At 41.8% G+C, this 26,447-nt stretch overlaps 1 protein-coding gene across 1 annotated transcript; it reads right to left on the bottom strand.

The window, feature by feature from the left end:
• Positions 1 to 849: 849 nt before the first annotated feature.
• LOC129327220 (saccharopine dehydrogenase-like oxidoreductase) lies at positions 850 to 24,761 on the bottom strand. Its single transcript, XM_054975709.1, has 12 exons — positions 24,321 to 24,761; positions 23,198 to 23,310; positions 17,690 to 17,770; positions 16,801 to 16,930; positions 14,018 to 14,067; positions 10,871 to 11,001; positions 10,476 to 10,593; positions 9,700 to 9,819; positions 9,318 to 9,374; positions 8,154 to 8,265; positions 1,707 to 1,788; positions 850 to 1,594 (listed from the first exon to the last, which is right to left on the bottom strand). The coding sequence occupies exons 1-12, from the start codon at positions 24,505 to 24,507 to the stop codon at positions 1,489 to 1,491; spliced, it is 1,287 nt and encodes a 428-aa protein (XP_054831684.1). The 5' UTR covers positions 24,508 to 24,761; the 3' UTR covers positions 850 to 1,488.
• Between the last annotated feature and the right edge of the window lie 1,686 nt (positions 24,762 to 26,447).

Below are 26,447 nucleotides of genomic sequence, written 5' to 3'. Positions count from 1 at the left end.
ATAAAATTGACGGTAGCCTGTCTGTGGGACCAAGGACTCATGGTCAAGGAAGAAAAGACCAGTTCCAACCCAGTAAATATTGCACCTGGGGGTAGCGATAGACATGGCTCAAGTCAGAGTTTTTTCTGCCACAGGAAAGACAACAAAGAGCTGGTAATGACATCAGAGGTCTTAAGGAGACAGAAGGTGGAAGTGATGCTCCTGGCTGAGCGGCTGGGGATGAGGGTATCCTATCAGGGTGTCCTCCAGGAGACAAGGTTCCAGACCTGGGCACTCCAGAGATGCCTGTTATCATATCATGAAGTGTTAGAGCAAGATAGTTGAGTTGCCAGACACCCTCAAACTGCAGAACAACCAATGGCTGGACCTCATTCAGTCCCATAACTGTTCGTTCACCAATCTTTACTATTCTTTTTATTTTACAAAGTTTTGAACTCCAGTTATTAACAAATCTTTTAAATAAAGTTTTTTAGGGACTTGCATTCTAGCTGTATCTGAAGAAGTGAGCTGCGGCTCATGAAAGCTCACACCCTACCACAAATTTTGTAAATCTTATAGGTGCTACTGGACTCTTGCTCTTTTCAATTACTACATTCCATCTTCCCTCTATATATTAACACTAAGGAACAATGTCTTTTGAACATGCTATGTATGAGGGCGGTAATCAAGTAAGCTACACAAGTTACTCAGAAAGAAAGCAGATCTAATGCCATATTTTATTAAACTACAAATGACAATGAAGGTCAAGAGAGATGCTGCATACGATGATGATGCAACTTTTCAAGTTGCATATTAGTGCCATATTTTCCCTGTCCTGAGCTTACCAAATTTAAGAAATAAATGACATAGTTCAACTGATCATGTATGTTTATTTTGCTAAAAATATTTACGTTATAGAAGGTAGTATTAAAATCATAGAGTATTATGATATTGCTTTCTCCAACACTAAGAACAATGGCATGCAGAGAAAAACCTGAGACCTCATTCCAGTTAGTAACTTGTGACTAATTCCCATGGAAAGCAACAAACAGCTTGGTTTCTTTTCTTTAGCTAAGGCACAATTAATTCACTTACAGTTAAATGTTTATGTATGTATATATACTACTTTCATAGTGACCATTCTAGCAATTTTTTTAAAAAACTAACCTATGATTATTGCGGTTAGCTTGATTCCCACTGAAAATTTATAGATTTGAAGTAAACCTATTCATCCATTCTTTCCAATTCAAGCAATGCCAATCTAATTAAAATATCACTATCAGCAGTAATTAAGCAGTAATGCAATGCAATTTCCCCCATACACATTTCTAATAGTAATAATCTTACACCGATTGCAAGCAACAGTATAAAACAGATTCTCACATTGACATACAATTACTTTGTAAATATTTTATTAAATTTAGCATTCTTAACTAAACTTTTTTTGGCATACAAGTACCATATGGAGGCTGGGTAGTTATGCAGTCTCTTTGGAATGTTTATCTTATTTCACACTTCAGGCTTGCTAATAACAGAGAATTCAATTCCATGCTTGTTAAGTCTGTCAATAAGCTTTGTTTTGCTGAATGCGGCTCCAGGAGTATAGACACCACCTCTGTAAAAACAGCCATACATTTGTCATTAATGTTAAGTCTGGCCTTAATCTGTAGCTCAAACAGTCTAGATAAAAACTAGAGATATTTCACACTAAGGACATTAAGACTCACTCTTTAGGAAGAGAACTCTTCTCCTTTAGAAGTACCACAGCTGCCTGAACCATGGCTACAGGTGTAGCAACATAACCAGCCTCTACAAGATAACAAAACAAAGCATCCCCCTTAATTATATGATCATTATTTTTATTTTGCATTCAAGACTAGGGTAAAAGTATTACATAAAGCATCTCCCAACAACACCTCAATTCTGAACTTTATGTAAATGTCCTTTTCATTTATATAAAGTCTGCCACCCAAGCTGTTTTAGCCACTCTGTGCAGTTACCATCAGAATTCTGTCTCCTTTTAATTTCATACCTGTCTCTTACCAACGTCATACCACTCTCCAACTCTTTTTTCCAAGAGTTGTTTGAGGCCATACACTATAGTTAGGACTTAAGAATAATAAGCCTGCCATAGGAGCACACATCCTTACAAATATGTAACGATACTGTGACTGCCATAAACATTTCTTCACTATAACCAGCAAGTTTCTGTTTCACAGTAATATTCTCTTGGAAAAGAGGAGCAGAATAATAAAATGTCATGTTTTCTATTATGTCTTTATCTGATAATAGGTTTCAGTTGCTCATGAAGGGGCATATTTCTATAATACTTTAATATACTTAAAAGGAAGTACAGATGATACCAAATATTAGCAGATACACACGAGCAAATTTGAATACAGATAATTCAAATGATCCTTTAAAGCCATAGCTGGTGAAGACTAGAGATGGACACGAACTGAAATACGAACCAAAGTTCAGCACGAACTGAGCTGTCTCTTGGATTGTGAACCAGCGGTTCATGGGAGTGTGTTTTTGACGAACCGCGATGACATTTAGGGTGGTTTGTTCAGGTCGTATTCAGTTCATGAATCCAGACAGCATGGCACCAATCTATCTATTCCCTAGCCAACGGAGGGGATGGGCATCTACAGACCTTCTACCACCCTGGGAACACCAATGAACGCCAGATGCCAGGCTCTGGGGCCAAGCCTAGTGGGTTCCTTGGCTGAGGGCTCTAGAGCAACTAGAACCATCCAGTGGGGGGACGAAGAGGGCTTCTGAGTAGAGAGAAGGGGAACAGGAGTCCACCCTGAGGAAGTCTTGCACTGAGAGTGCTGTGGGTGGAAGAAGAATTTCCAGGCAGGCTACCCTTCAGGAGGTTGTTCCCTTGGGGTTGGCTGTGCCAAGCAAAAGAAACAGAGGGAGGGCTCAGGAAGCAGGCATTTGCGTGGTGGCTGAGATGATTGCCCTGGATGGACTACCTTTGTCCGTGGTGGAGGATGTGAGCTTTCGGCGGCTACTGCATCATTTCACCCCCTGGTTTAATATGCCCTTGCGGCGGACTGTTGGACAACGATTCTTGCCCGCCATCTACCACTGTGTGGCAGAGCTGGTCAGGAAACAGCTGTCGTATGCAAAAGGGCAGACTATGCATTTCACAGCAGATCTCTGGAGCAGCCATCAGCATGGCTACCTTGCCCTCACTGCCCACTGGTGGCAACCAGAGGACCTCTGGAGTACCAGGCGCAAATCAGGGCCCCGGGAGGAGGGGACAGCCCTCGCGTCAGGCTACAGAGCGGTTCTGCTCCAGGCAGGGTGGATTTGATTTAAATCAAACTGATTTAAATCACGATTTAAATCACTAGTCATTAAGGCTTGATTTAAATTATAGTTTTCTACATAAAGACTAATTCTTGCTGGTATAACTTTAATATGCAAGTAGATGCCTGCCTTACCGATAGGTAAAGGAACTTCATTAAAGTATTCCCAAACTGGGTCTCTTTTACGGCCTGCTGCCATTATAGGTTTTTTCCTCCAAGGAAAGAATGTGATAAACCTCAGGTCATACACACAAAAGATCCAAAGACTTGTGCAGGATTGTGCTCAAAAAGTTTCACTTTCATTTTGTACTGCTTGCCCCTCCCTCCTCACACTTAGTTTCTTCTTGTGCAGATCTATTCCACTCCAAACAATCAGAAAAATATTGTTTCTATTCATTGAACTTCTTGAAACTGTTGATTCTGTCTTCATAGGTTTGTAGAACAACAGGATTAAGATCTTTTTCTCAACTCTGTTCATGTTATAACATTTTTGCTGTGAAGAAGAGGCATGTGATCTCTGCTGAGCTGACACAAATTCAGTTTTGAGAACTGCAAAACCAAGCATCTGTGATAATATCTTGTAGGCAGAGAAACTGCTCAATAATCTTACAAAAACCTCTGGAAGAGCATGACATTGTGAATGGATTAATGGAATTTATTTACCAAAAAAATTAAACATATACAGCCTTATTCTACATAATTAAAAACTAATCTTTATTTCATGATGGAATAACCTTTGGATGGTAATATATTTTCCTCAAAAAGCATTTTATTTTAAAAAATCCGATTTAAATAAAAAAAATCCGATTTAAATAAAAAAAATCCAATTTTTTTGATTTGTTTAAAAAAAACCATTAATTTTTATCTACCCTGGCTCCAGGCATGAGGGAATGGATGCAGATCACATGGGGAAGAACATTTGCCACCATGATCAAGGCTAGACTGAGGGAGTGGGTGCTTGCGGGTGTTGTCGTCCATGGCTACATGGTCACGGATGAAGGTAGAAACATGGTGCCAGCCCTGAATGAGGCGTCCCTTGAGAGCATTGTCTGCCTGGTGCATAAGCTGCACCTGACCATGAGGAATGCTCTTGGGCTGGGTAGCACCATCAAGCTCACCTGGGACCAGGGAACGTTGGACATGGCACACCTTGTTGGACAGCTGCTGGCATCTGGCTGCCCACTTTTCCTGCAGCATTAAGTCTTCCTGCCAGCTGCATGAGAGGCAGGGGGAGGGGGAGATCCTGAGCACTAGCTCTTCCAGGACATGGCCACCTGTTGGCACTCCACCTACCTGATGATAGCTCGTCTGCTAGTGCAAAAAATTGTAGTGCAGGATATCATGTCCTTGGTGCCCATTCTGCAGGGGGGGATAGGAGCTCAGCATCAGCTCCACAAACTGGCTAGCCCTCTCCCAAATGGTTTGTGTCCTGAAGCTGTTTCAGGACACCACCAACCTGTGTGGATCATTCCCCTGATCCACGGGCTGGACCAGGCAGTGGCCAAAGAACTGGAGCAGGGGGAAGCTCTTCTCCCCTGGGTCAGGGACTTGATGCGAAGGTTGCAGGCAGACGTGGCCACCTGCTTGCATCCTCTCTGCCAAGGGGGGTGTACAGACTGGCCTGCATCTGCGACCCCCATATAAAGGGTAGCATCACCATGGGTAACGCTGAGCTCCAGCAATGGAAGAAGGACCTCCACAGAGGGGTGTGCAGGTTGCATGTGGCTGGAGGAAAGAGGGCATGGAAGAGGTGGAGGAGGCTCTCAACGATCTGCAGCCTAACGCCCCAGATCAAGAGAGCCCACACAACAGGGATCCCCCCCTACTGGTCCTCGGTGGTGAGCTGGGAGGTTGGTGGCATCAGGGAGGCCAGCCATGCCTCTGTGGAGGACTTGGCAGGCGTGATGATGTGAGAGTACCTTGCCAAGCCCCCCGACTCCAATTCCCTGGAGTATTGGACATGCAAAGCTATCATCTGGCTGGACCTGTCGTTTGCTACTGTGAACATCCACTCCTGCCCCCCCCACCCAGTGTCCAGAGCAAGCGGGTATTCTCCCACCTGGGACACATCCTCTGTCCCTGCCGCTGATGCCTAGAAACAACCCTGGTGGATCAATTGGCCTTCATAAAGGTCAACCTCCCTCTGCTGGTCTACCCCTCCCTGGACCTTGGGGAGATATCAGGGCTCTGAACCACCCCGTCTCTGTGCCACTGCTAGACTCAGTCGCCTACCGTCAGGTCCTGGGCCACCCAAAATTCCTTGTAGACCACCAGGGTATGACCCCTCCCCAGTCTCGGTGCCACTGCCAGACTCTGAGGTCAAGCATTGTGGGTTCCTCACCTGAGGTCTCACAGAATACTGTCATTTATTTACAGTATCATTCTTGTTAAGAGCACCTGTTCAGAGCCCTAACCTAGGTGATGGGTTAAGGCTCTGATCCCACCCCATTCTCTGGGCCGCTGCCAGCCTCAGGGACCATTAAGTTCCCTGGAGGGGGGGGAGGCAGCCCACCTCGGAGGAGGAATTCAAATCATCTTCCCCGACAGTGGGGAAGGCATCCATTCAGTCCCGTTGCAGGCACCCCATTGGTAAGGTTGATCATGCCAGTGTCCACAACTCCTCTGTAGGTGGGACGGCCTTTTGTCTCCATCACATTCCCAGGGAGGAAGCGGCTTCCCTGGAAGGCGACCTTGAATCGCCTTCACCGATGGTGGGGAAGGCATTTGTTTTGTTCCATTGAGGGCATGCTATCGATGAGGTGGGTTTTGCCACTGGACGTCTTTTTGTCTCCATCATGTTCCTCGGGGGAGGTGGTCCCCCACAAAAGAAACTGGAACTGCCTTTCTGGCTTCCTTGCATGGTGCACATGCACCCCTCCCCGCAAGGGGGATTGGAGTTTCCTTCCCCAGGGATGAGGAAGGCCTCCCTTGCTGGCGGCCATCCCATCGGTGAGGTGGGTTCCTCTGGTGGTGGCCATTGCTGGCTTCCTTGCACTGTGCAAACACACTCCCCGCAAGGGGGGTTGGAGTCTCCTTCCCCAGGGGTGAAGTAGGCCTCCCTGGCTGGCGGCCATCCCATCGGTGAGGTGGGTTCCTCTGATGGTGGCCATTGCTGGCTTCCTTGCATGGTGCGAACGCACACCCTGCAACGGGGATTGGAGTCTCTTTCTCCAGGCGTGGGGAAAGCCTCCCTGGCAGCCGACTTGTCAGTGAAGTGGGTTCCAGGGGAAGGAAGGGAGGCAGTCCGTTGACCGCCTCCCGGGCCCATAAGGAGGGGGCAGCCAGTGACAAAACCCATCTCATCCAGGTGTCCCCCTCCATCCCCAGGAGCCCATCACCCCCGGGGGGGAGGAAGGGATGTGTGTAACCGCCTCCTGGGCACATGACAAGGGGGCACCCACTGTCAGAGGAACCCACATCACCAGTTGGCCACCTCCACCTCAGGAGCCCGTGGTCTCTGAAGGAAGGAGGCCTGCGAGGAAGAGGTGGCCACTGTCAGAAGAACCCACACCTGGGGGTTGTTATTCCATTCTCAGAGGAAGATTCTCTGACTCCATCCTGTAACTTTTTGGTGTTGCCTGTAATGTGTTCCAATAGAGCCAATGCAAGCCAATTGGCATTTCCTTGGAACTTTCCTGGGGGCACCCGCTTTGAGGGTCTATAACTTGGACATCTGAAATGCACTCTTCACCAAACTTGGAGGGTGGCTGGAAGAGAGCCTGCTCAAGACTCCGTGTGAGTTTGGCATCTCTGACTGTGAAGGGGGCCATTTTTGGGCCTCCAAAAGTGACAAACTGCAAACTAGGGCAAGTTTGTGAAAGTTCATGGTTCCTGAACTGCGATGAACCACAAACCAGCAGGAACCGCCATTTTCCCAGTTCGTGACCATCTCTATTCAACACCCACCATAAAGTTAAGTGAGATTGGTTGCCTAGGGATGTGGTGCGTTCCCTGTCATTGGCAGTCTTCAAGGAGCAGCTGGACAAATACTTGTCAAGGATGCTTTAGGCTGTTCCTGCAATGGGCAGGGGGTTGCACTAGATAGTCTGTAGGGCCCCTTCCAATTCTATGATAAACCAACATGCTCAATCCTCTTATTTTCATGTTTAATGCAAACCACATCCATCTGAGAAACTATGGCCACTTCATCCATCTGAAAAACTATGGTTGGCACTGAATACGGTATACAGAGAAAAAAAATAACATGAGAGGGGAGGACAAAATGTACAAATCCACAGCTCATTCATAACCCCAGAAGCAAGAAGCCAAACACTTTAAACCATTTGGCAGTATTTTTTTTATAATTAGAAATGTTAGTAAAAAAAAACAACCCTGGAATTATTTATAGCAAATGAGGCTCACTTTAATTAAATTTGACGTTCCGCCATGGAAATACCCCAGCAAAATGCCATACTTGTGTGTGACGGAATGTACTGATCAATATACATCTTATATGTAAGCAAAAATTATATAATAGTTCATTTATATACCACTCTTCCAGTGCCCACCTAGAGTGGTGAAAAAGTCAGCATTATCTTCACAGTACGACTGGGGGCCTGGAGCTGAGAACAACGGCTTACCCAATGCCACCTGGTGAGGTCATGACAGTAGTGTGATTAGAACCAGTGAAGTGCTATATTGCAGCTCAATTACTTAACCACTACTGTACACCAGTGCCCCTTTCCACACCTTAATATCTAATGCACTGACTCTTTATACAGATTACTATACTCTTGATCTATTACTACATTAACAGTGCAATCCTAAGCAGAGTTACACCAGTCTAAACCTACTGAAATCAGGTACACTGTTTCATATAATTAAGCATGCTACAATGTGGTTATACTCTACCTGGTCCTTTCACTTGGGTGCAGATTTTTGCATTTGGTTTGCCCTGTTGTGGATCTTGTCCTACACTGTATCCCTGTCCAAAGAAGGTCATTTCAAAAGATGACCCTTCCATCTACAATATTAAACACATGAAATAAATTGTATTAGACATTGGGAATAATACCATTTACATTAGGATCGTATTATTTCTTAGATCATTGAATTACAATGCAATTCATATGTCTGTTTCTGAAGTGAAAGAATCACTGGTTGTAGGTTATCATTTCACTTTGAGACTGAAAGGGATGAAAAATGACTCCTATGTGAAAAAATTTCAAGGGTCTGAGTTGCATGTGGTAGCTTTCACAACCCGAGGACACCATCCATTTCAGTCAGACCATTCAACCTGAAACTCTCTCCCCTACATTCCTCACGCATTCTCCTTTCCACACCAATACTAGGCTGTATAAATAAATATTAAAAAAACCTGTATGTATGATGCTTGCCATTTTCATAGGAGTTGTTGTTGTTGTTCTTGCTCATTACAAGGCAGTTCTGAGCGGATAAAATGTCTGGGGGGGCTGTCCTTTCTCAACAGTTTCAACCATTATAAAACTTTATTTTTGACATCTGATGGCAGGGATTCACCAAATCATCAAAGTACAAAAACAAACTTTTACAAATGTAAATGTCTCCATGCAGGCTGTTCAGATATCTTTCTAAGCGATCACCATAAATGGAATAATAGACTAATTTGTAGACAAACAGAGTAATTAAATCCAGATGTGTGGGCTGAGTGGGATATTTGCATTTTGAGAACTATAGATCAGTTGCTTGGCCATGAGGCAGGCCTGTAGGAACCATCTCTTGAAGGCTGAATTTGAAAATCCACAGAATTGGGATATATCTTAACTATTCTTTCATATCTGAAATCCCTCAGTTCTGTTTCCAGCACTAAACTTATCTTGATATAAACTTCTACCAAGAAATCAATAACAAATAGATACTTTCTCGTCATGTATTTAAAAAACAAAACAAAAACAGGTATGCAGCCACATCTCCAGCACTCTGCAATATTTGCATTTTTAAGGGGAGTGGGAGAGAACTAACCATTGTTTAATTATTACTTTACAGAAACCCATCACATGAAAAAACATTATCAACAATAAATGAAAGTACTATTACCTGTTTTTCTGTTGGCCCTTCCTTTGTAAAATGTCCACCAGAGAAAAACTCAGGATACTGAAATAAGAAGATCCACAGTAAGTTTCAGGAACGTAGATAAGAATATCAAACTTCAGTGTATTTAAAATAAGCCAGTTTGGTGTAGTGGTTAAGAGCACGGGACTCTAATCTGGAGAGCCGGGTTTGATTCCCCACTCCTCCACAAAGCCAGCTGGGTGACCTTGGGCGAGTCACAGTTCTCTTGAGCTCTCTTAGCCCCACCCACCTCACAGGGTGATTGTTGTGGGGTAATAATAACACTTTGTAAACCGCTCTGAGTGGGCATTAAGTTGTCCTGAAGGGCGGTATATAAATCGAATGTTATTATTATTATAAAACCTACTTTTATCAGAAGCTTTCTTCCAAAGTTGAACTTAACAAGAATTAAAAATAGAAGTCCAGCAAACATCAATTTAATGACAGATCCAATGCCTCCCACAGTTGCGTAGGCAGCGTACTGCACCTAAGTGGAGGAGAAAAATGGCATAGTTAATTGTATCCAAGACTGCATATGGGTATTATTCTGTAATACAAATCTCAACAATAATTCATTGAGAACTGAGCCCTGCCTAACTACAAATGAGGACTGTATATATCAGAGCCCAACACTATATGACTACCACCTTTCATTATAAACACTGTAAGAGCAGTTCTGGATGTGGAAGTAAGCTATACCATTTAGTGCAATACTTGCAATAGCAGAGATCCAGCATCAGTACTGCTAATAGATCCAACTGCTAAGACAATTGCTGCTTTAAAAAAAAAACTGACAGGAGCTGTCCTGCTGTGAAGGCTCAGCTTGCAAAGAAATGATTAGCTTTTTAAAAGGGGGAGAGAGAGTGCAAAAGAAATACCAGGGCACTGCCGCATGCAGCAGGAATAAGACAGACATTGCTGCTTGCTGCTCACTGGTACTTTGTCATTTTAAAAAGTTATGTGAGCACATTTCCACTCAAGTGGTACAGTGGGCATAACATTCTATAAAAAAAAAAATGAAAACTTCCAGACCTTCATAAATGTGGTATAATACTGGAAAACCCTGATACATACTGCATATAAGATACTATTTTGTTGTGAACAGTACAAAAACTAATCTTATGAATGCTTAAGTAAACTTACAGGAGTCTCCTGGGAATGTGTGTGCAAATAACGCTGAGTTCTTTTTACAACAGAGGCATCTGACCCCATGAATGGAATGGAATACTGAGAGAGTTCATTACTGTAAAACACTGCACCTCTGCCAACAAAAGCAAAAACAATTAAAAACAAAGTTCAGCGAAGACTTTGAGCCAAGACACTAGTTATGTATTGTCTTTTCAAATACAAGCATCTTTATAAAGAAATTAATTCCTGCTCTATTTTCCTTTTAGGAAAAACTTTGGAAAATCAGCTCATTTTATTATACATTTAAGGCAGCTACAAGTTCCTTTACCCTGCAATTCCGACTGGAAACACATTATGAGTTATGTAAATATTAAAAAGTAAATGCAATAATTCAAACAAATTTCTTATACCTTCTCTTCAATTTGGCTCCAATGACTGGAAGGGATTTGTGTCCTATTTGCCTTCTAATTTTCTTCAGATTGTCTTGATCTGCAAGTCCATAAACAGCTGACTTCCAGGTTCCATCATGAAGACAAGGACCCTGTTAAAATGTCACGCATGTAGCACTACTAAATTAAACTTTTAATCATTTCAGCATACAAACAGCAATAGCTACAGCAATGAAAACATTATCTACCACAACTCAAACACTGATCCAGACATTAAACTAGATTGCTGCTGAAGGCAGTATGCTTTCATCTCTTCCACACCTTCATGGTGTTTCCTCTAACAGAAGTAATCATTTGCTGCAGGTTATAGAATGAAGATAAGTGCATAGAGCTATCTGTCACCACTTGTGTTAAGTAATCACTCCACATCAAGAATATTCCTGAGCAAATCCCTGTTTTTGGTAGATTAGAGAGATTTTTCCTTCAATGTTGCATTTGTTTGTCTTTCTACTGTACTACAAATATTGTCCTTGGTCCATTCATTTATCTTTCCAAATTGGTATATAGATGTAACAAAGGTCGGGTAGCTGTTCTCCAATATTAGCAGCAAGCCACCTCTTTGGTATTCCCCAACCCTTAATGTGCAGGTTGGATTATCACAAACTGATGTTACATGACTCTGGTACTGAAAGAGTTATGCAGGAACAAATGGGCAGGAATGTTATTCTGCTGTCCCTGACAGTTTTGCAGGCTGCCACCAGCAACATAATAACTAAGTATTAGTTAAAATATTTTCACTGCCTTCTCAATGTGTAATTATTTTAATTTGTGTATCTGACAGATGCCTAATACAAGCTTAGGAAACAATGTGTTTTCGCAGGAGCCTTAGGCCTGAACAGAATTTTGTTATCTGGATTTCAGGCTTATTCAATGGATGCTATTCAGTATGGTGGCAAGGGAAGGGGGGTCTCCTTAGTTTGATCATTATCATCACACTTTAAAAGCACTCCACTTCCTAATTTTCCCCCTTTGGCAAACACAGTCCTTGTTGAAATAGGCTCCTTAATAAATGTTTAGGCTTCTTAATAAATGTTTACTTTCCCCCATAGTGAGTCAAAAAGTCCACTCTCACTCTTTGGGATCAGTTTGACAACTATGTACGCTGTCTGACTTGTAGACATCCCAGGGCATCTTTTATTTTTGCTGGTGATTTTAATGCATGCACTGGCACTGACCTAGAAGTCTTCCATTCTGTATCTCTGGGAATATCAATGAAGGAAACAAGATGCTATAAATAATATAAGGATAATAAGATCAACCTATCTGGTAAGATAATAGCCATATTTGTAGATAGTAGAAAACTGATTATTTTAAATGGCCTTAAGGAGAGAGTATATTACGGGGAGTTCACTTGTTTGAATAATTTGGAGGCTAGTGTTATAGATTTTCTTGTTTCTGCTGATTTGATGGATTTGGTAAACTACCTTGAAGTGGGGAAGGCTATTGCCAGTGATTATATAGACTTACTTCTATTAAGAAGTTCGCCTAACAATCTCTATATCCAAAATTGTCATTTGATGCCTGTTTGTCAAGATCATAACAAATTGGGACCAGTAAAATAGAGATCTGAAAACTACACTTTGTGTAGAACTCTGATGTTCTCAGATAAATGTAATACCCTTAAGAGATACATCACTTTAGGATTTTGTGTGCAAGACAACTGTTACAAGTTAGATCAAATTTATTCGCACTTGCTGCATGCTTATTCTAAACTGATTTACTGAGATACGGCCTTGAAATTCACAAAAATAAATTGCTGCTTTAACCTGGTGGAAGTGTCTAAAAATGTCTGCTATGAGGGACTTATGGAATATAGACGTACTAGCTCTTCAACTACCTTACAAACTTTGCTTTTCTGGAAAAGGGCATATAGACAAGCTATACGCAGGACTAAACAAGTCAGCCTTAAATAATTGGCAAAATCTAGTCAGAGCAGCTAGAAATTATAGAAATCTGCATGAATTCTGAAAATTGGTTAGCTGTGTTTTACATCCTAGGAATCTGTTTTTATTCCATATTCCTTCACAAACCTGGGAGGAACATTTTGTTAATATTTTTGCGAGGTCTTTCAGTATCTACAATGATCAGAGTAATTGGAATTTATAATAACAACATTTGATTTATATACCGCCTTCAGGACAACTTAATGCCCGCTCAGAGCGGTTTACAAAGTATGTTATTATTATCCCCACAACAATCACCCTGTGAGGTGGGTGGGGCTGAGAGAGCTCCAGAGAACCGTGACTAGCCCAAGGTCACCCAGCTGGCTTCAAGTGGAGGAGTGGGGAATCAAACCCGGCTCTCCAGATTACAGTCCCGCGCTCTTAACCACTACACCAAACTTACTGAACTAATCGAGTGGTCCCCCGTTTTGACTATCCAAAATTAGTTTTTTTTATTTCTCATATTAAGAATGAGAAGGCTCCTGGAGCAGATCTGACCCTGAACCTTTTAAAGCCAGTATTCTCTTGGTGGAAGGATATATTGGCAAATGTTTTCACCCAGATGTGACAGGAATCATTCCATTTGTTTAAAGACATCCTATCATCATTCCATTTGTTTAAAGACATCCTATCATTATACTGCTTAGCCTTCTATCAGTGGTCGGGAAGCTCTGCTTTGTTTCTTTACTATCAATCTGTGGACTGGTTGGAAACTAATAAAACCCTGGGGAGGGAACAGCCCAGTTTTAGGCAAGGGGCTGGTACAGGAGATCATCTTTTGACATTGCAGTTTTTAATCAACAAACAACAACTGCGCTTAGATACTGCTCTTCTAAACAGATTAGTGCCTCATCCAGCGTGGTGAACAAGTTAGTGTTATTATTATCCCCACAATACAGCTGGGGAGCTGGGGCTGAGAGGAGTGGCTTACTCAAGGCCACCTACTGAGCTCATGGTGGTAGTGGGATTTGAACCAGTAGAGCGCTGATTGGCAGTCAAACTACTTAACCACTTCCTTGCTGCTGCCTTCATGGATTTGAAGATGGCTTTTGATACCGTACCCTGTGCCACACTGTAGCATAAGTTAAAATCAACATCTATTGATACCAGTGAGTTATGAAGCAGTACGAGGCATAGAGAGACAGACAGAGAATGGTTAACCAACCTCAGGGCCAGATTTTACGTTCAGGAAACTTTCAACTGCAGTTAAGGTACCTTTAAGAAAAAGACTGAATGTATGATCATAGTGAAGTACCAAATTGTAGTTATAGCAAGATAATTAAAGCAACTGATAGTATGGCAATGAAATATACTGACACCATAAAATAATATACATTAAAATTACAAGCATAATTGGATGAATTCACATAATGTACCATTGGTGATCCTGCACTTAACTGTCATACTGAATAAACTGTTGCTATTAAGTACTTAGCTAAACCCACCAACCTTCAACTGAAGGATCCTCCTAGATTTTCCACTTGCCACAATTCTTGAGTTGGATCCACTGGAAATTTCCACCTGCTCACCTCCCCCCTTGCAATGTACCCCAAACGTCTCCCAAAATGTTGTTCTTGGGAAACAGGGGATGCCCAGGAACAGCATGGGGGAGTAAAAACTTTTGTATCTGGAAATCTTCCAAATTTATCCCCTTTCTTTCATTCCCACACAGAGTATCACCAGAATATATCACAGACAGCTGTGATTATAGGAGCCAGCACAGGTTTCTTAAGAACAAGGTATGTCAGACTAACCTTATCTCCTTTTTTTGAATGAATTACTAATTTGTTGGATCAGGGGAATGCAGTGGACAGAGTTTATCTTGGTTTTAGTAAGGCTTTTCACAAGGTTCCACAGGATATTCTTGTTTACAAGTTGGTAAAATGTGGTTTGGATTCCACTATTGGCAGATGGATTTTTAACTGACTGACAGACCGCACCCAAAGAGTACTTGTAAATGGTTTCTTATCCTCTTGGAGAAGAGTGACAAGTGGAGTGCCTCAGAGATCTGTCTTGGACCCTGTGTTGTTCAACATCTTTATAAACAATTTGGTGAAGGAATAGAGGAAATGCTCACTCCATTTGCAGATGATACTAAATTTGGAGGGGTAGCAAATACAGTCGACGACAGAATCAAGATACAAGATGATCTTGACAGGCTGGAAAACTGGGCTAAAACTAACAAAATGAATTTCAACAGAGATAAATGTAAAGTTCTGCATTTAGGTAGGAAAAATCCAAATCATAATTATAAGATGGGGGAAAATTTGTCTTTAAATATTTTAAAATATTTAAATGTTTTAAAAGATTCGGGTTTTCTGAATCAGGCCCAGCATGGGGGGCTCTATTTGGAAATACCGAATCAAAGCTTTCCAAAGCTCTCCTGCTTGCCAGTTGAAGCCAGTTTAAAGCACCCGCTTCCGTGTTGCTCTCTTGCAAGCAGCACGGAACCGGGCACTTCCCAGGGCTTGCTTCAGTTGGCAGGCAGGGAGGCTGCCCTGCTTGCCAGCTGAAGCCAGTTTAAAGCGCCTGCTTCCATGTCGCTCGCTTGCAAGTGGCACAGAACTGGGTACTTCCCAGGGCTTACTTAGGAAATTCCGAAGCGGGAAACCTGAATCGCACACCCCTAGTAGTAACTAAAAAAAGAAATGCAATTTTAGGCTGCATCAACAGAAGCATATTGTCCAGATCACGCAAAGTGGTGGTATTGTTTTACTCTGCTCTGGTAAGATCTCACTTGAAGTAGCAAGTTCAGTTTTGGGCACCACAGTTTAAGAAGGATGTTGACAAACTAGAACATGTCCAAAGGAGAGCAACAAAGATGGTGAGGGATCTGGAGACCAAGTTCTATGAAGAAAGGTTGAAAGAACTGGCTATGTTTAGCCTGGAGATGCGGCAATTCTTCAAGTATCTGAAGGGCTGTCACTTTGGGAATGGAGCAGAGTGTATTTCTGGGGCACCAGAGGGTCACACCAAAAATAACCGGTTAAAATTAAAGCAAAAGAGTTTGGGGCTAAACATTAGGAAGATGCTCCTGATGGAGTGGTTCCTCCGTGGAACAGGCTTCTGTGGGAGAGGGGTTCTCCTTTCTTGAAGGTATTTAAGAAGCTAGATGGCCACGTGACAGCAATGATGATTCTATGACTCAATATGAATGTACGCAGATTCAGAGAGGGAGGGCACGGAGGGATTAGCCAGTGCTAAGCTCTGGTGACCCATTTTTATATACCCAGGGTAATACTGATTGTCATTTTGGGGTCAGGAAGTAATTTTCCTCCAGGCCAGACTGGCCAGAGATCCTGGAGGTTTTCTGCTTTCCTCTGGGGATAGAGCAAGGGTCGCTGAGGAATGGGGAGGTAGGTCTGAATTTCCTGCACTGTACAGAGGGTTGGACTAGATGACCTCCACGCCTTTACAGCTCTATGTTTCTGTGTTTCTATATAGCATTATCTGTTCCATCAGATCTTACTAACTAACGGGGCTTTCCTGAAGAAGATAATCAGTGCTGCATTTTCGTTGAGAAGCACTTCCAGGAAGGAGGCTGTATCTGGCAGGAACGCCTTGGAATCCAGATACTGCAAGCCTCTGGCAACAGCAAGGTGGGGTTGATGCTCCCCAGCATCATCTCTACCAACTAACAGTGCCAAATTTTCAGTGTTCTGCCAGGCCCCAGCAGATGCTGCACTATTTAACAAAGCTTCTTTCATTTTGTAAAAAAAAAAAGGGAACTGTGAATCTCAAAGATAGGCTTTAATTTTAAAAGCACAATGACTTTAACTGTAAACTGCTTTAGAAAGCCTATCTGGTTGAAAAGTGGGACATAAACACAGAAGAGGCTTTTTGGCAAGTACACAAGCACACTATGAATCTTCCTGCTCAAAAATGTAAAACCTCAAAACCGTCATAAAACTGTTACTCTTTCTATACCAGTTATTAAGTATGAGTCACCTTTCAAATTGTTTCTGGTGTATAATACTCCCATATCTGCTGGAATAGAGCCAAAGCCACAGCTTCCAATAATATATACCCCTTTTTCTGCAGCTCTGTCATTATAATTCAGGTATATTCCTTCCAGAAACTAAAAAAGAAATGCAATGATATTCTATGAAAAAAGACAGTACTTTATCTGTTTCCTCAAACTTAGACAATAATTGTAAACCTAACTCTCAAATCTGTGTTACTTGTATCATGTTTACTGACATTCCACTTTGCAAAGTTTCAGAAATTTGTTCTATATTGCAGGACCAAAATGTTCAGTAATTAAGTGCTTACATGCTGCTATATTCAACAAAGTCTAACACAAATTTACATATTTGCATGTGATTTATCAACCCCTCTCTTTCACATGAAAAAACAACCCATGTCGCCACTGCTACCTCTACCACTGCCCCATCTGACTCTAAAATCCTTTTAATAAACATACAGTATGTGTTTACAGTACGGTTTTTACACTAGTGATAAGCAGATTTCCCTGCATCTAATCAAAACCAGATGTCTGCCAAAATAAATTGAACTCTGGACTGGACCCCTAGCCCTGGATTATATCATTACTTCAGGCTTCACCATACCCACTACATACCACTTTCCCCAAACTTACCAAGAAGAGTAACAGCAAGGCACTAAATCAGATCTTTCCAGACGCACCATATGATGCTTACAAAAATATGTATCAGAGTCCATGGATGCTAGGAAATGTACTGTTCCAGGTTCCCAGCATTCCAGGATACTTATACCGGGATGCAATAAAATTATATATATAGTCAGATGCAGAAGTAAGAATATCTAGGAACAAGATTCCAGTGACTTAATATCTTGTTTTCCCCAAAGCACCACATACCTGAGGTTCTCCACTAATGTCAATGCAGCTGGCACCATTCTCAATACAAGCTTTTACTACAGGTACTCCAAAAAACCTGTACTATAGGACAAAATAAGACTGATTATTTATTTGGAAAATCTAACAATACGCAAAACATAATAAAATGGTACAAACTATCTAATTTATTTGAATAAGGCCATCACTCAAGTAAAGCATCTTTGCTGATTGACTGACTGTGTGTGTTCTAGTACAGTAAACTGTATTGCCAAGGGGCAATGATTCTTTTCCTCTAAGGGATACAGAGTGAATGAACACACAAATGGTGAAGGACATCAGATATTAAATAGTCTATAGAAGAAAAATGCATCTATGGAAGAATCAATGCAGAAAATAATATGTTTACATCTCTTTAGCTGTTGGGAACACCTGGAAAGCGGCAATGGATGCATCCTCTGGAACTGGCCCTACTCCACCACCTGTTCTTCAGTTTCCGTCTGTACTGAAGTTCCAGGGGGTCCATCCACTGTCGTTCTCAGGGATTCCTGACAGCTGAAGGGACATAAGCATATTACTTTCTTGCACTGATTCTTCTGTAGATGCAATTTTCTTCTGTAGTCTAGTTAGCCTACAGGTGGCTAGCTAGTTTTCCTTCACCATTTTGTGTTCATTGCCAGCACATTCTTTAAAGGAAAAGAACAATTGCTCTTTGGCCATTCATAGATGCAATCTGCATGCAAACAAAACTTTTTGAAGAAAACTATTTTGTCATAGCAGGGACCTCTAAAGAGGAATTCACCCTTCCTTTTTTTACACAGGAAGAAATTATTCTTAAGATAATACCTGACTGCCCAATTAAATAGAGGCCAAGTTTTTAAGCTGAACAAAATCTTCTAAACAGATCTATCTAATTTATTAATCTACTAAATTCTCTCCTAATCTTCAAATACTCAGTATTAGACAATATGTGGTTAACAGATTTACTAGATCTATAACAAGGTAAATGTTTATATTGCAGAAGCGCAGCAATTCAATCTTTTCAATTACTGCATCAATCTATCTCAGACCACCACGCCATAGCAATCTATCACACTTTTATCAGTTATTCCAGAAGCCCAGGCATAAAAATGAAATAAGCGAAAGTGATGTATCCTATTTTATAAGCAAGACTTTTAAAAAAATTATGTTTAACAAATGAGGACCCTGACAGAACTAGCAGGGAGAAGGAATCCCATTCCCCCTACCTTTGCTTCTTCCCCGCTCTCCCAGCCCTTCTGTTACTCTTACCCCTCCCCCTTCTGTCACACATTTCCTTTCTCCCCCCAGCCATTCTGACATTCATTCCTTCTCCCCTTCTTCCTCCCTACCCCTTTTCTATCACTTTTCCCCATCATTCTTTCTTCTCACTTTCACTATCCCTCCCCCCCTCCCCAAGCTGCTCCCATGGTTCAAACTCCTTCCCCACAACCTCCAGTACTGTTGTCCTGGTGCAGTAAAGACTCCTGTGCCCCCTCCCAGGTAATGGAGAAAATTAAGGAATTTGGAGATTTGGCAGGATTTTATGTAAACAAAAAAAAGTCAAAGATATTATGTAAAAATATGATTAAACAAAAACAACAGCTACTAACGGAAATAACACACTGTGAAGTAACAAGTAAGGTGAAATATCTGGGAATTGAACTGACTGCAAAGAATATAGATCTATTCAAGAATAATTATGAGAAATTGTGGACTCAGATAGAGCAAGATTTGATCAAATGGAACAGACTGAATTTGTCATGGTTGGGAAGAATTGCAGTAGTTAAGATGAATGTGTTGCCAAGAGTGATGTTTCTGTTACAAACAATACCAATCATTCGGGATTCTAAGCAGTTTGAAAAATGGCAGAGGAAAATATCAGACTTTGTTTGGGCAGGCAAGAAGCCTCGAGTGAAAATGAAAGTATTACAGGACGTAAAAGAGAGAGGTGGAATGCAACTGCCCAATCTAAGACTTTACTACGATGCAATCTGTTTGGTGTGGTTGAAAGACTGGATGACGCTGAAAAATCGCAAATTACTAGCCTTAGAAGGATATAAAAAAATATTTGGATGGCATGCATATCTGTGGTATGACAAAGTAAAAGCAGATTTATTGTCGAAGGCTTTCACGGCCGGAGAACGATGGTTGTTGGGGGTTTTCCGGGCTGTATTGCCGTGGTCTTGGCATTGTAGTTCCTGACGTTTCGCCAGCAACTGTGGCTGGCATCTTCAGAGGTGTAGCACCAAAAGACAGAGATCTCTCAGTGTCACCACTGAGATCTCTCAGTGACACTGAGAGATCTCTGTCTTTTGGTGCTACACCTCTGAAGATGCCAGCCACAGCTGCTGGCGAAACGTCAGGAACTACAATGCCAAGACCACGGCAATACAGCCCGGAAAACCCCCAACAACCATCTAAAAGCAGATTCTATGTTTTTATACCATTATATTCGGAGAAGCCTCTTCACAATTTGGAAGAAGTACAGAGATTACCTGCAGGAAGAAATTCCCTCATGGGTGGTTCCCTATGAAGTAATAGATCCGAGAACTGTCGATAATGAACAACAGTGTTTAACGTACAAGGAGATAACACGAATAGAATTTTCTAAACTAAGAATAAAGACGCAAGACGAGTTGTCTCCAAGTTACGATTGGTTTCAATATAGACAGATTAGAGATCTTTATAATTCGGACTGTGCGAAGGGAGGGGTAAAAATGGAGAATTCGGAATTAGAGGAGGTAATCCTACAAGAGGACAAAAAGGAAATCTCTAAGACTTATAAAGTGTTGTTAAAATGGTACACAGAAGATGAGATAGTTAAAGTGCAAATGGTGAAGTGGGCTATAAACTTTAATTAAGAAATAACAATGGAAGCGTGGGAATACTTGTGGAAAAATACGTTGAAGATCACGACATGCACTAACATTAAAGAGAACGTCTACAAAATGATTTATCGTTGGTATCTGACACCAAAGAAAATTGCGCTAGGGAATTTGAATACGTCTAATAAATGCTGGAAATGTAAAAAGCATGAAGGATCTCTGTATCACATGTGGCGGACTTGTGAGGTAGCTAGGCAGTACTGGGGGGAAATAATAAGAGTCATAAGTGAGATTTTACAATTTCAAGTTACTAAGAACCCAGAACTCCTGCTACTGAACTTGGGAATGGAGGATATTCCAGCACAATACAGGACATTGTTATTTTACATGACAGCAGCAGCTAGACTTTTGTATGCGCAAAAGTGGAAAGTACAAGAAGTGCCAACTATCGAGGACTGGATTTATAAATTGCTGTACATGGCGGAAATGGACAAAATGACAAGGAAATTGAGAGACCTTGATCCAGGACAGTTTAACATGGATTGGGAGAAGCTGAAACAATATTTGGTGAAAAAATGGGAGGTGGGAGGAGAACTGTGGCAGTTTGAAAATTACTGAAACACAATAAAAGAAGAGGGAAGTGATTTTACCGGGGGGAGGAAAGTTAAAGGAGAAATTCTAAGCAACTATTTTATTTGACTATTATATATAGTATTAAGTATTAGAGGTGTTATTACAAGAATTATAAGGATAGAAACTAACTAATTTTATTTCTGGCAGATAACTGTATAATGGAGAAACTATATAATTAAAATAGAATGAATATAAGAATATAAGATATGTAGAAGGAAGTAAAGAATAACATATAGAGTATAAGTTAAATTGATTGACTTATATTGAACGTATATAATGTTTATAGAAGTATTTAAAGTTATGTAGAATGAGAGACAAATTGTTTGTCCCATATTGATGAGATCAGAATGTGTAAGATAGAGTACAGAGTACAAAAATTAGATAAAAGATTATTATTATTAAAGAATATATGCCAGGAATGTAATATTTAGTGGATAAGCTAAGTGGGAAAGGGAATAGAGATAACACTGTGTTATAATAAATAAGCTTAGAAGATAGTGAAAGTATATGTTTAATAGAATAAGTTTGAAATGAGTAGGGGAAAAATGGATAAGGGGTTGGAAAACTGTTGGAAGTCAACAAAAGGGGGGGGGAAGGGAGGGGGTTAGAATTGGAATATACAAAGGAAATTGACTGTAATGAGCATAATATTGACTTCTAATCCAATAAAAAAAATTTATAAAAAAAAAAGACTCCTGTGCCCCCTCCCACAACTGCCTTCAGAGTTGCTGTCTTGGCACCAGGGTGGCCAGTAAGGACTCCCATGCACCCTCCACTGCCCGCTCTCAGTGTTGCTGCCTTAGCAGGCAGGACACAGGAGAGGAGCATCATTGCTTCAGCAGCAGGTACATGCTCCCTCGCTCATCCACCTGTATCATTGCTGCCTCCACAGCTAACTGTGGGTGCAGTTCCTCTCCCATTCACCTGCCTCCACCACCCTCATGGTTCATGCCTGCATTGCTGCTGCTCCTCTACCCTCCTCTAGCCACTAGCCAGGCATGAATGAACAAAAGTGTATTGTGTATGCAGGCACGGACAGCATTCCTCAATCGGGGGGTGGGGGTGGAATTTAAGCCACACTTGACTATTAGAATATAAGATGTTAGAAGCTAACTTGATTTCATGAAGAACTCCAAAGAAACCTTTTCAAAAATGCACAGCTATTTTTCATATTAGTTACACACTGTTTTATGCATCTAGCTAACATGCAGGTTTCAGTTACTGAACTTTACACTAGAATTAATGAGGGCAGAATGAACTTGAAATAAACATGCGTGAAATAAACATGCCCATCCTGTCTTCCCTCCCTGCCTACAATCCCAGTATACTTAAACTACAGACACTCATCTTTTAAGCAGACAGAACACCATAAATTATTGCTTATTAACAATATTTACAGCCATTTACATTTCATAACTGTACATATAATCAGAAAGAACAAAAGAAAAATAAGCTAATGAAAAAACAGTTTTGGCCATTCTTGCCAGATGTTCATGGTACAGTAAATTAGGAGAGAAATGGAAAGTAACTGGTTCCACTGCTATCATTACTTTACTGCAGCTTAAAAAGGCCTCATAGGAATTCTAAATTGTAGTTGGTAATTTTCAAGCTTGCAAGTCTGTGTTAGTGGAGCTGTCAAATTGCCTCCAGTCATGTCTATACACAGATCTGTCCAATGCAGCACTTCAGCAGCCTGATATTTTCTGGAAAGGAAGCTCCTTTTGGTGCTTCTGTATCAATTAAGTATAACCAACAAGGGTAGTAGGTACAGCTACTTCAAAAAGTGCCAAAAAAGTGCCAAAATTGTATTCTTAAAGTACATTTCCCTTCTCGTTCACCAAGTGATTCCCATAATTATTTAAAATTTGTCTTAACTTTATAGTATTATGCAGAAGGATTTTCTATTTCAGATATCTTCACATAGGAAACTGTTCAGTTTAATAGAAAAATTTCTTTTTTAAAATTATGATCTTCCAAAATACAATGAACTTCATTTGCAAGGTGCAGCATAGGAACATTTGGTTTACTCCCTTAAAAAGACCAAGACGCTTACTGGGCCTACGCAGTTCAGAACAACAGTTGCTTGTTTAGCCATATTAGCAAGAGATGTTGGATCACTGACATCACATAGGATGATATCAACCTCTGACTTCAGCTCAGCCTTCCCTGAAATTGGAAAGAAAAATGTTACAAGGTATGCTGGACACTATATAATCATTACTGTCCAATCTACTCCTTCCTTTTTCTTAATCATCCATATTCAGTTATTGCCATATTCAATTATTATCTAGTAGGTTAAGGGAAGAAAACACAATTCTTTTAACAAGTAGCTGCAAAACTAAATTTAGGGGCTTTTAAAAATTGTTCTTATACAGAAAGTAGACATTACCATATTCCTCCCAAGATGCTTTTTCAACAAAAACCGCAGGGCATGTGGGAAGATGGTGCCTCTTATCACAAGGTATCACTAGAAAAGCTCTCCAGAAATTGTGGGAAATATGTTAGGAACTATTCAATACAACAAGACAACTATACAGTTGTTATCCCAGTCATTCTATCTGAGCCTTAGGTTTAAATAAGCTACAGATCTGGTTCTGGAGAGCAATTAAAGTAATTTGTGATTAAATTTTTATTCTATTTTTACAATACACAGTAATAGCACCAACATTATATACTTTTTTCATGAAGACAACTGTTTCAAGTCGTAAATTAGAAAGCCTGGGGCTGTAAAGCAAAGAAATCCTGCAAGTTTCAACTGAAATACATTAGCAAAACCATCAAAGCGATTAAGAAGCAAAACTATGCGAGTTAAAAAACTTTCCAGCAACACAGCACATTTGGATTGTTTTTAAACGTATTTTTAAGTGTACATAAAATATACACGAGGAGACTTTAATCCGATTCACATTTAAGTAGGAACAGCAGGTAGATGTTCAGAGCGGGCAGGCTGCAGCATTAAGCTTAACGATGCCTCCCCACCCCCCACCAATCACTACGCGGTCTCCCTCCACATCCCTCCTTGTGAAGGAAAACCAATTAGAATTTGGGCCTTTGGCTTTACAGCTTCCCTTCCGACTCCTTCTGGGAAGCTGTGGGGAAAGGGTGAAGAGCAACGCGGTAGCGGACAGAGCACGCCGGTCGCACGCTTTCCCTCCCAACCACTGGTCGCTTCTCACCCAGCCTGCCGGCCGCCCTGTCAACCACCGCCTGCAGCTTGTCCTTGCTCCTGCCGGCCACAGCCCAGCGCACGGAGCCTCGCAGCGCATCCTCGGCTGCCACCCGCGCGACTTCCTCGACCACGAACTGGCCAGTGAAGCCCGATGCCCCGAAGACCACCAGCTGGAAAGGCCTCCCGGTCGCCATGGGGACGAGGAGGCAGCTCGACCGCCCTGCGTCCGTTGGTCAGCGCACGGGCAGGCGGACACTGGCAGCAGCAAAGAGTGCGCAGCAGAAAGGCGCCCAACGGCAGCAGAATGCAGGATGGCGGGGAAGGGTCGTTAATAATGGCCCGGCTCGCCCGCCCCCAGCCTCTGGGCTCAGCGTCACGTGACGCCTGGAACGCCTTTCCCCCGCAGGCCGCGGATCCCTTCAGTGGTCGTGTTTTCTTCCTCCCGCTGTGCTCCCGACTTCAAAGGCTTCCCTCCTCCCGCCCACGAAGCCCGTGGCAGGAGGAGAATATCCAGGCCTACCAACACAAGCAAAGCAACAACGTGATTCCTGCAACCCGCGGGATTATGGAACAAGCCGCCTTTGCAGCTCAGAAGCGTTGCTTGCGTCCCGGTGACAACGACTTTGGGAAATGTATCGTGGCTGCAAAATGGATACATGTTGCGACCAGCTACTTAGAGGCTCCCTCTGTCTGTGTTCAGCCAGCATAATCTCTGTTGACAACCTCGTGCAGTTTTGTTGTTTTTTAAAACAGACCAGCATTCCCTGGCAGAGGAACGAAAAGAATTTTGGCAGTCTCGATTTGACAAACAAGCTATAAAGGGCAGGACATTACAAGGGCTTAGCAGAGTGGGAGACGACTCACTAAAGTTGACTGTATCCAGCTTTAAAAACAAACTACATTACTGTTGCACAAAAGTGCCTTCCCCCTTGCTCCTTCCAATTCGCCTAGCAAAGGAGAGATGAGACAGACAAGGGCTGATGTAAAGAACAATGTATATTTGCAAATAGGGTACAGGCTACAAGTGAGCTCAGAGTGTACCAGAGAACAAAGGAGCACATGCTACTTTTAAGGGCTCATGACATCATTTTGGAGAAACGAAAGTCACATTCAAAATAAAAAAGAGTCCAGTAGCACCTTTAAGACTAACCAATTTTATTGTAGCATAAGCTTTTTGCTGCAATAAAATTGGTTAGTCTTAAAGGTGCTACTGGACTCGTTTTGATTTTGCTACTACAGACTAACACGGCTAACTCCTCTGGACGTTCAAAATAAGCATCTGATCTTTTTATACCTTTAGACTGGCTATTCTCCATTTCTCACTCTCGGGACAGCATCGCGCACGCACGCGCACACGCACGCACACACACACACACACACACACACACACCTCTCCAAAGGGAGGGGGGGAGAACTCATAATTCTTCCTTTGTCTCTACCCCTGCCTCTGCATCACAGCAATGTCCAGTTATCTTTCTCCTGAAGGCTAAACTTCTCCCCTCTTCTTTGGTATGTAGGCAGAGAGGCCCTGCGGGGACTAGTTATTTAAGACATGCATAGAAAATAAATTTTGCATCTCTTACTAGTGTAAATTCATGATTACATGATTGATCCAAGGTCTCTACTGAAATTTGCTAATCCCACAAATCCCCCCTTTGTTTCTTTTGAGATTTCTTATCACAAATGAAACACTCTGCATTATTAAGACAATCCTTAACCATAACTCCCCATAATCGAATTCTAACCATAACGCTAGATTTAAACAGTAATCTGATGGTTCCCTGATCTTATCCTGATTAAAAGTACCACATGCTGGCCATTTAGCTCTTCCTAAGAGTTTATGTTCTGACTGCCTTCCCTTCCAATAGGCTATCAGATTCTCAACAGTCAGGGGAGGGGGCACTGAACTTATTCCCCTTACTGGTTCCCAATTCTCTACTGTGTATTCTAAAGGAGTCTGGCTCCTCTCAACTCCTTTACCAATTTTTTCCCCTCATTTTTTTTGTTTCCAAACAATTCAATTCAAATGCAAACAATACAAACCAACCCAAATGCACTCAAATTCAATGTCACAGAACCAAAGATAAAAGGAAGAAGTGCCTTCACAGCACGCAAGTACCGTGGAGAGAAATCT

The sequence above is a fragment of the Eublepharis macularius genome, chromosome 1, assembly GCF_028583425.1.
Source record: "Eublepharis macularius isolate TG4126 chromosome 1, MPM_Emac_v1.0, whole genome shotgun sequence".
NCBI classification, from domain to species: Eukaryota; Metazoa; Chordata; class Lepidosauria; order Squamata; family Eublepharidae; genus Eublepharis; species Eublepharis macularius.
The sequence above is the reverse complement of the archived record's forward strand: the minus strand, read 5'-3'. Positions and strand labels throughout refer to the sequence as shown.